General features: G+C 45.8%; 1 protein-coding gene across 5 annotated transcripts in view; it reads left to right on the top strand.

The window, feature by feature from the left end:
• Positions 1–356: 356 nt before the first annotated feature.
• IKBKB (inhibitor of nuclear factor kappa B kinase subunit beta) overlaps positions 357–10737 on the top strand; it is a 52383-nt gene continuing 42002 nt past the window's right edge. For 4 of the 5 annotated variants that reach the window (XM_036455005.2, XM_036455004.2, XM_036455003.2 and 1 more), the window contains exons 1-2: positions 357–495; positions 1143–1265. In XM_036455005.2, the coding sequence (XP_036310898.1) occupies positions 1161–1265 (105 nt within the window). In that variant the 5' untranslated portion in view covers positions 357–495; positions 1143–1160. The remainder of the gene's footprint in view (positions 496–1142; positions 1266–10737) is intronic. The other variant, XM_036455002.2, reaches the window with a different exon arrangement.

Here is a 10737-nt window from a genome sequence, read left to right as displayed (position 1 = left end):
CACCTGGGGAAGGTCTAGGGACAGGGCCGCTCACCCAGGCCGCGGGGTTTGGAAATCCCCACCAACCCGTTCCAGTGCCAAGTCCTTTGTCTAATGAGAACTCTGGTATCTCAGGGCTTGTGGGAGCACAGCTTGTACAATTTGGATTAAAAGGGTCTAGAAAAAAATTAAAACAAAAATAAAATGGTCTGGAAGCCACACGCATCTACCCCGGAGCCACCGGAGCCCGAGATCCCCCCCACCCCCCCAGGGTACCGCCCGCTCGGGAGGCGCCGCCGCCTGCGGGCACCAGCCCCCTGCGGCCCCTTTAAGGGCGGGCGGTGGCACACGTGACCCGTGACGCCAGAAGCAGGAAGTGTTTGAGGAAGTGGCGTTCGGCCGGCCGATGTAAATTCCCACCTTTTTAATGTCTTCGGGGTGGTGCCAGAGCCCCCCGTCTTTCCGCCCCAGCCCCCCGCAATCCCCGCAGCCCCCGCCCCGGGTCCCCGCCGACAGGTGAGTCCTCGGGCGGGCGTGGGCCGCGGGGTGCTGGGGCCCCGTGACACCTGCCAAGCCCCGGCCCCCCTGCTTTGCCTGCACCTCACTGGAGTGTTTAAAAAGTCGGGGGTTCCGGGCGTGGCAGCCCGTCCCCGGTGCAGGTGGAGCTGGGAGGCCCCGAGAACAGCCCCCGCCGGGCGGTTCCAGGTGGCTGCCTCCCGGTGGGTGGCTGCGGGACGGAGCCGTGATTCACCGGGACGTGATTCACCGGGACGGCGTGAAGACACACGTGACCGCGGGGAATCCCAGGCAGATTCTGCCCCTGCCACCTGGGCCGAAGGGCAGGGCAGGGCGCCCCTCGCTGGGCATCCCTTTCCGAGGTCATGGGCTGTGGGAGGCATCGTCTCCTCTGCATGACCTGCCTCCCTGCTTTGCTGACACCTCAGCGGAGGTGTGGGTGGGGGAAAGCGAGAAAGACAAAACTTTGTCACCCAAACCAAAATACACACCAGACTTGCATCCAGATCGAACACCAGCTAGCTCAGCGTTTTTCCTTCTCTTGCATGGAAAGGCCATGGTAGCTCTTACCTTCTCCATTTCCTTGAGTTCCATTTCTTCTCTTCTAAACCATAACCTTTTGTCCCCCGATCCCAAATTGCTTGCAGAGTTAGCACCGCATCGGTATGAGCTGGTCACCTTCCCTGCCAACCCAGACATGTGGGGCCTGGGAAATGAAAGAGCGACTTGGGACAGGGGGATTTGGAAACGTCATCCGGTGGCACAATCAGGTAGGGGTTCTGTGCAGTGGGGAAGGGCCGTGGGCAGGCAGGGGTGGGCGCTGTGGAATAATATATATATATATTATTGATTTTTTACAGGGAGGAAGGGAGAGGGATAGAGAGCTAGAAATATCGATGAGAGAGAAACATCCATCAGCTGCCTCATGCACACCCCCTACTGGGGATGTGCCCGCAACCAAGGTACATGCCCTTGACTGGAATCAAACCTTGGCCCTTTCAGTCCGCAGGATGACACTCTATCCACTGAGCCAAACCGGTTTCGGCTCTGTATGATCCTTTTTAAGCCCCTCAACCATTTTATGAGAGTTGTTAAAAATTAGAGAATACAACTCATAATTATAACTAAGCGGAGCACATGTGACCTGCAACTTTCCCCCATTGGCCCCTGTCCACCCCTGACTATGAAATGCCCTTCTCCTTAGGAAGCCTCGAGTACCAGAAGTGGCAAATGACCTTTTGACCAAAGGTCTGAGGAGAGTGCCAGGTAGTTAATATCAGAAAAGCTTTAGTTACATTTTTGTTGTTGTTGGAACCCAGTTTTAGGTAATCCCTGCAGTGCATATAACCCAATTTGGAGACCAATGGTAACTCTCACTTACCAAAAAGCTAAATTAGCTTCTTGATCCAAAATTGAGACCCAGCGAAGCCCTTGAAGGCACCTGCTTTTCAGTCACGGGCTGCTGGGTCTTCACCCGAGGATATTTTTTCCAATGATTTCTAGAGAGAGAGTGAAAGGGAGGGAGGTGGGGGGGGGGGGGAGAGAAACATCAAGGTGAGAGAGACACATTGATTGGTTGCCTCCTGCATGCACCCCTTCCTGGGTTTGGGGAACCTGCAACCAAGGTTTGTGCCTTTGACCAGGAATTGAACCCTTCAGTCCATTGGCTGACGCTCTAACCACTGAGAAATACTGGCCAGGCCATGAGCACCCTTTTGGACTGAAGGGATGGCAAATTGTGTACCACTTGCCAGGAGTCTGGCTATAGCAAGTAGGGAAGAGTCATTGAGTCTGTTGGCTAGACAGTAACATTCTTATACCCAACTGGTAAACCAGGTTCTAGCAAAGCCTACCCCTGGCTGAGGGGGCATCAGTAACACCACTGGCTCAAATTTCTTCTGGTCAGAGCATAGCCAGGGGTCTAGCATTACAGCACAATATCCAGATCATTCTATAGCTCCATGTACCTGGACTGGGCTGCTTCTAGACACGCCAGGGCTTTTAGAGTCTGGACTATGGCAAACATCTTGCTGCAGCCAAACTAGAGACATCTTGGTTCCCTTCAAAAGAGTTTGGCCAATTGTACCACTTGTCTGTTATCTCCAGCACAAAATGCCCTCTATTTGCTCCCTGGGTTTGGAAAGCTATTGTGAGATTCAATTTTCTTTCTGGCTTCATATATATGGGCCTAAGAATATGCATGTGTGTGTGTGTGAGTGTGTGTGTGTGTGTGTGTGTGTGTATTATTTTTCTAGAATAACTATTTTCATGTTCCTTCCCTTGTTAAAAAACAACAACAACACATCTTTAACTTGTTTTTTTTTCTTTTAAAAAGCCAACAGCCAAACTCCCCCTCATCCTGCTATTTGAGGCCCCTCCGCAGTCTGGCCTCCCTCTAGCAGTGTCTGACTCCTCCTAGCATTACTGGCCTTTGTTGGTTCCCAACAGGTTTGCGAGCTGAGCCCCCTCTGGATCGAGTCTCCCTCTCCCGGACAGCTTTATGTGAATTCTACCCATTCCTCCAGGGCCAGCCTTCTCCATAAAACCACCATAGACCATCTCCTCCATAAAACCACCGTAGACTCCTTTATTCTGCGGGGAATTTTGAATTCCTTCGGCTCTACTCATTTGGCATGCCTCATAGAATGCCTTTTTGTCTGTGTGTAGGAGTTTGTCTTTGAAGGCTCTAAGTTTCTGGTCAGCCAGGGCTCTTTGTGGCTTTGGGTTTCTTTCACTTCCCCATTCCAACTCTCTTTATGTTATGTATGTGTCAGGTACACAGAATCACTCATTCAGTCTGTCCACAAATACTGTCTCTTAAGGACACAGTGGTGATTAAATCTTGTTTGGTTTTTAATAAAGAGAACAAACCATTAATCAATAATTATAAGCGTAAGCTCCCAGCTATGGTAAGTCTATTATGGGATAGGGGCCAAGGGCAGTGAGTACCAATACTAAGTATCAGGGGAGGCTGTCCCAAGGAAGTGGCACTCAGCAGAGACCCGAGGGGCTGGCGAAGCTATTTGGGTAGAGAATGTGGGAAGAGAGATCCAGGCAGAGGGAGCAGTCTGTTCAGAGCTCCTGTGGAGGGGTGGGTCATGGCAAGCAGGTGGGACTTAAAGGCCAGTGAGACTGGAAAACAGGTGCCAGGGAGGCTGAAGTGTAGAAGGTGAGAGCCAGACACTGCTGAGGAGGTTGTGCTGTGATTCAAAAAGCAACAGGAAGCTGTTGAAAGTGGTCCACTATGACTGCAGGGGCAGATTGGAAGGGGCCCACACAGCGGTGTGCTGGGAAATCAGCTGTCCAAAAAAAAGCACTGATTTCCGCAGAGTAACTAGTCCCATCATGGCTTATTTCAAGCCACTGACAGTTTGACGACCAGTTCTCACTGAATTCCTAAATGTTTAGCAATCAGCTCTGCGGAACTGGTACCAGGATCCCACGGGCACTATTAATACCTTGTCATGTGGGAATACCAGTTATGAGGTTTTTTGAGTAGTCCAGATGAGAGATTGGACAAGACTGATGGTGATGGAGATGGAGAGAAGGGGGAAGATGTAAGATCTATTTTAGGAGTGAAATTGATAAGACTTGGTGGTGGAATAGAAAGTGGAGGGGCTGAGGGAGTGGGAGGAGTTGAGTGTTCACAAATTCTTAGTGATTTCTTGCTGATGAGCCTGGCTCAGTCCAGGAAGTTCTGCACCATCCTCCTAGGTTTTTCTTCAGTTGGAGAAATCTGTAGAGCTGCTTTAGGTGCTTAGGGTGGGGGGATTTTGGGGGGGCGGGCCTTGAATCAATGTTCAGGATCAGAAGATGAGCATGTGTTATCTGCTGGATACCCCTCTGTTTAGGACCTCTTAAAGAATTCAGCTGGGCCGAAGCCGGTTTGGCTCAGTGGTAGAGTGTCGGTCTGCCGACTGAAAGGTCCCAGGTTCGATTCCGGTCAAGGGCATGTACATTGGTTGCGGGCACATCCCCGGTAGGGGGTGTGCAAGAGGCAACTGGTCGATGTTTCTCTCTCATCAACGTTTCTAGCTCTCTATCTCTCTCCCTTCCTCTCTGTAAAAAAATCAATAAAATATATTAAAAAAAAAAAAGAATTCAGCTGGGCTAGGGCAGTGTCGATTTGCTTAACTATAGTCAAGTATAATGGTTATACTTAATATAATCATGCATGTTTTCCTAATACTTTATGTGCTTTATCTTGCCTACAAAAGAGAGACTATTATTATTATTATTATTATTATTATTTTATCATGAGACATTGCATAAAAGAACTTAAGCATTGGTATCCTCAGTCAGATAAGTGATGCCTAATAATAGACCCATCATTTATCGAGAACCAACTACTTGCCAGCATTGGGCAAGGTATTTTATTGTATTTTAGGTTTTGAAAATAAAGTTTTATTAATTTCAGAGGGGAACGGAGAGAGAGAGAAACATCAACGATGAGGAAGAATCATTGATTGGCTGCCTCCTACATGTCCCCTACTGGGGACCGAACCCACAACCTTAGCATGTGCCCTGACCAGGAATCAAAGTGTGACCTCCGATTTCATAGGTGGACGCTCAACCACTGAGCCACATTGGCAGGTCTGGGCTAGGTATTTTACGTGCTTTATCTCCAGGCTGCACAGTAAACCTAGAAGGAAGCACTATTGTCTTTAATGGCATTTTATAGCGGAGAAAATGGAACTCTAGCCCAGAGGCTAAGCCTCTTACCCATAGAGGCTAAGCTAGTAAGTGGAGGATTTGGAATCTGAACCTACGACTGTTTGAGTCGCAGCCTCATGCTTTCTCCACTGTGGCTGCTCTACGGTGGGGCAATCCAAGTGGGGAAACCCCTAGGACATTACCAGTTCTCCACAATCAGTCTGAACCATTTCAAAGCACTAAGGGAAAAGGGAGGACAATATAGATGCCTTCCTTGTTTAACAGAGAACTCTAAAAAGATTATTTCCTAGTGTGGAAGGGCAGTGTAACAATGACCGCAGCCCTGAGACCTTGAGTTTTTTTTTATTCTTTTACCAATCATGGGCCTTGACAATCCTTGCTGCATGGTGCTCCCTTACATCTTCTGCCCAAGGGTCAGTACAGCCTAGATAGGCTGATAGTTTCAATAAGATCTTTGTTGCCGAAACCGATTTGGCTCAGTGGATAGAGCGTCAGCCTGTGGACTGAAAGGTCCCAGGTTCAATTCCGGTCAAGGGCATGTACCTTGGTTGTGGGCATGTCCCCAGTGGGTGGTGTGCATGAGGCAGCTGATCGATGTTCCTCTCTCATCGATGTTTCTGTTGATCCCTCTCCCTTCCTCTCTGTGGAAAATCAATAAAATATATTAAAAAAGAAAAATCTTTGTTAAAAACAAGAGGAAGAGGAGATGACCTGAGTGGCCTCAGCCTGCAGCACCGTGTGGGAAAAAAAATGGGGAGAAAATACGTGACTCATAGTCACACAACATTGGGTTCAAATCCTGGCTCTTATGACTTAGGGCCACAACTTCCTCTATAGATTTTTTTTTTTTTTTTTACATTTTATTTTTCCCATCGCCATTTGTCTCCTCTATGCCCTCTTTCCCCGTGGATTTTGAGGATGCTAATATACTGATCCCCTTGGCTCTGGGCCAGACATGGGCAGCTCTCTGGAAGCACCTGGAAAAGTCCTAGGATGCCATATAAACATATTCTTTGTGTGCTTTGATGTGAAAGGGTCTGTGTCTTGGGTTCCAAATGATGCTTGTGTGTGAGGATAAAATGAGGTCATATGTGCATTGCCTGTTATAAAGATAAAGATATAAAAGGTAAGTTGTTATTAAACATCCCTTCTTTGAATTAGTACTGACTTTTACTTGTCCCCTCACTGGATAAGACTGAGCTCATTTCAGCTTACCTGTGTGTTTTGAAGTCTTAAAGACTTTAGTCAGTCAGTTCACTTTGAATTTTTTGAGCACTACCCTCAACTCCATCACAATCCATCAAGGGAAAAAAGGACATGACCTTGTCCTTAATGTGCTTATGCCCTATTTGAGGAGGGAAAACGAATACTTAGGAATTTATCCAGTATATTGAAATTTAAGCACCAGTTGTGTGGAAATGATACTGGCTATTGTTTATCAAGAGTGTCGTGTGCCAGCTGGTCTAGGTGCTCTATCTATATTGTCTTCTTGAATGCTCAGAGGGGAGCGAAGGCTTCTTGAGGAAATGGAACTTGAGCAGGATCTTGAAAGGAAGTAGACCTAGATAGTCTGATGGGAGAAGACAGGGCACTTCAGATGGGTACAAAGGGCCAGAGAAAGGAAATGATACCAGTCATTTACTCAAAGCTCACTGTGTATCAGGCACTCCATCTCATTTTAACTGCCAACACCAGAAGGGGTAGAGTCATCTCCATCTTGTGGACTAAGACCCAGAAGCTTAAGTAATAGGCTCAATGCCACCCATTTACCAGGTGAAGGATGAGGGAGTCCCACCCTGACATACTTCATCCCTGAGCCCCGTGGGTGAGTGTGGAGGCTACTGTGTCCTTTGGGTGTTTACACTGGGCAGAGTGGGCTGAAGTCAGAGCTCTCTCAGCATAGACTGTTCAACACTGCTGAGGCAGGGGTAAAGCCCCAGTCAGACCCTGGACCTTTTGACCATTGGGCCTGGGTTCTGTCACTAGGATCTCTCAGGGCCCAGCTTTGCACCTCCTTTCTGAAACATCCATTTTAGAGGGCAGGACCTGAGGAGGAATGAGAAGGTTATTACTAATTGCCCCCTTATACAACAATGGCCTTGTTGGATGATGGCCATGGTAACAAGAGACTGGCTTTCTGTGCTAACTAAGAGTTGAATGTACTTTTTGGCTTCCTGTGAGTTTTCCCTGGTCATTAAAAGAAGGGCTAACTTTGGGAAGCTGCACCAGCTCCTATATAAACTAATCTTCCATTGCTGTGGCAACTTTTTATTTTTAAAAAAAATGTATTTGTTGATTTCAGAGAGAGAGAGAGAGAGAGAGAGAGAGAGAGAGAGAGAGAGAGAGAGAGATCAATGATCAAAGAGAATCAGTGATCAGCTGCCTCCTTTACACTCCCTGTGGGATCAAGCCTGCAATCCCAGCATGTGCCCTTTGCCGTAATCAAACCCACGACCCTTCAGTCCACAGGCTCATGCTCTATCCACTGAGCCAAACTGGCTAGGGCTGCTATGGCAACTTTTGATAACTCAGAAGTTTGAGGATGTGTCTCCCCAACCCACCGCCTCCTGCCTTCTACACCTTATAATACACTCACATTTATACACACTTTTTATGTTTGCATGTACAAGAAGCAAAGAGTAACAGAAACTCTTAGTGACCTTTGTAATGAACTTCATCCAACGTAGATAACACTGTTGGCCCCTGTCTCCATTTCTCAAAATACAAACCAATCTTAAATTTTGTCCTAAATGAGGAGTCCGCTTACTGAAAGTTGGACAGTGAGATGGTTCTGGGCCAAATCTAGGATTCCACAGAACAGAACTGAAAGTAGGGGGTTCCAGGCCAAATAAAGAAACCACGTGCTGCTGTTTGAGTTTCACTGCTGGTAAAGAACAAACTCCCCAGGACTTCAAAACCGGTATTCATAGTCTGTTTCTGTGCTGTTCGTCGAATTTTGCTTTCTAGACCAGGAATATTTTTGGCAGCAGAAAGTCAGTGTTTGGACTTGTAGTTCAATGAAATATTACTCACAGAAAACTCGGAATGTTTTAGGATATTCCAGAGGGCCATTGTGTAAAAATAATTGGTGTGTCTGTAACTGTAAGGGACATCCCCAGGCCTAGGAAGTTAGGATTTCCCCTGTAACCTTAGGACTAAGTTGGATTGTCCACAAATAGAAAGACAGTTTTGGTCTCTGCACCCAGTCACTCAGTTTTCCCAGTGTCCATATTACTCAGTTTACTCTTTAGTTTGTGTTTGAATATTGAGGCCAATATAAAAATTTTCCATCTTTAAGTATTGAAATCTATTTCTGGATTCTGGGTTGGGCCAAGGTGACAGGTGTGTTAGGTTTAATGTTTGTGTTGAGCAGAATACTACAATTCTCTATAGTTATCCAATGTATAGATAGAGTACCTAAAATATTATCTAAGTCATCTAATAAAGCTACCTTTTGAGATTGATTTATCATCATTTCTGTGAAGGAAGCATACTGTTTGTGGTAGGTAGAATAATGGCCTATATCAAAGATATCTATGTCCCAATATACTGAACCTGTGAATATATGAAGTTTCACGGCAAAGGGGAATTAAGATTGTAGATGCAATTAAAGTTGCTAAGCAGTTGACTTTAAATGGGAAGATTATCCTGGATTGGATGAGGGAGGCAGGAGAGTCAGTGTCTGAGTGATGCAACATGACAAAGACTCAACTGGTCATGGTTGGCTTTGAAGATGGAGGGAGATGCCCTGAGCCAAGGAACATGGGCACCCACCATCTAGAAGCTCTAAAAGGCAAGGAAACACATTTTTCCCTAGAACCTCCAGAATGGAACATGGTCCTGCTACCAGTAACCTTTTTATTTTGGTCCAGTGAGACCTGTTCTAGACTTCTGACCTCCAGAACTTTAAGGGAACAATTTGTGTTGTTTTAAGCCACCAAGTTTGTGGCAGTTTGTTATAGCAGCTAAAGAAAACTAACTCTTCTGTGAATTGAAGTTAAAATAGATGCACATTAAAAAAAAAAAAAAAAAAAATATATATATATATATATATATATAATTGATTTCAGAGAAAGGGAGAAGGAGAAGGAGAGAGAGAGAAAAGAAAGAGAGAGAGAAACATCAATGATGAGAGAATCACTGTTTGGCTGCCTCCTGCATGTCCCCTAACGCAATCTGGGCATGTGCCCTGACTGGGAATTGAACTGTGACCTACGGTTCATAGGTCAGTGCTCAACTACTGAGCAACACTGGCCTGGAAAAATAGGTGCACATTTAAAATATCTTGGTTTAAACTTTCAGAGTCATTCTGAGGTAACAAGCCATGTGTGTCTTCTGCTAACCTGTTGCTTATAAGTCTGTCCATCAAAATGTCACATACTGGGTGGACACTCTCGGCAGTGTCACCTCATTTTACAGCTTGCCCCCCCCCTCCCCCCCAGTCTTCTCTCACGTGTAAAACTCTGCAATTCCACAGTCTGAGATTCTGTGGCGATCCCATCTGACTGGAAACAAGCATCTATAATGGCATGTGAGAGCTGTTAACTGATGAAGTTATCAGAGAACTGGGCAAAAGTGCGAGTCTGAATGCTGATGGGAAATGAAACTTCAAACAAGTTTGAGAACAGACAGAGGAATTTAGAAGTTCATGATGTAGAGGGTGTAACATTTTTGTGAGATGTAATTAAGTCTGTACATTGATTTTAAAAAAATGGTATTCTTTTTGACACATTTCCTAGGTGGACTTCTACTCAAGTTCACTTGTACAACTCTACTAACTGGTTCAATAGAAACAAAATTCGCAATTTTCAACATCTTCAGAGAGAGCCTTAGGATCTAGGCAAAGAGCAGAGCTCTAACACCAAAGTATGTGAATGATACTATGGTAGACCTGGTTACCAATGCCTAGTACTACGTGCTGCACCAAGGACTGTTGTCACCAAAGTAGGCATGTGGTGAGCCTTAGAAACATGCTAAGTGAAAAATGTCGTCACAAAAGACCAAATACTGTGTAATTCCATTTATATGAAATGTCCAGAACAGGCAAATCTGTAGAGCCAGAAAGTAGGTTGGTATTTGCCTAGAGCTGCAGGAGTTGGGGATAAGAAGGAGAGTGACAGCTGATGGATGTGAGGTTTCTTTGGGGGATGATGAACATATTCTAAATTTGGTTGTGGTTTTGTTGCACTACTCTGAGTACACCCCAAACCATTAAATCCTATATTTTCAATAGATGAGTTGTATGGTATATGAATTATATCTCTATAGAATTGCAAAAAAAAAAAAAGGGTAGGCATGTGAGGGTAACTGCATGATGGAGAGCTTAACCACAGCAATATTGGGGTTTGATAAAAGCAACTTCTGAGAGTATCTTAGAGGTGTTGTAAGTATCTGTTTTCTGGAATTGGAGCTGTAAGGGTCAAAGATGCTGCTCCCTTATTTCTGCAGCTTGTAGTTTTGACTGTTGGTTTTAGGATTTGGCTTATTGGGCAGTGAGTCGGTGGGCCTACTAGACGACTTCTGCTGTGTCTAGAGACTTCCATTTTTCCTTTTCTCCCTGCCTGCAGG

The sequence above is a fragment of the Pipistrellus kuhlii genome, unplaced genomic scaffold, assembly GCF_014108245.1.
Source record: "Pipistrellus kuhlii isolate mPipKuh1 unplaced genomic scaffold, mPipKuh1.p scaffold_m20_p_3, whole genome shotgun sequence".
In the NCBI taxonomy this organism is placed as follows: Eukaryota; Metazoa; Chordata; class Mammalia; order Chiroptera; family Vespertilionidae; genus Pipistrellus; species Pipistrellus kuhlii.
The sequence above is the reverse complement of the archived record's forward strand: the minus strand, read 5'-3'. Positions and strand labels throughout refer to the sequence as shown.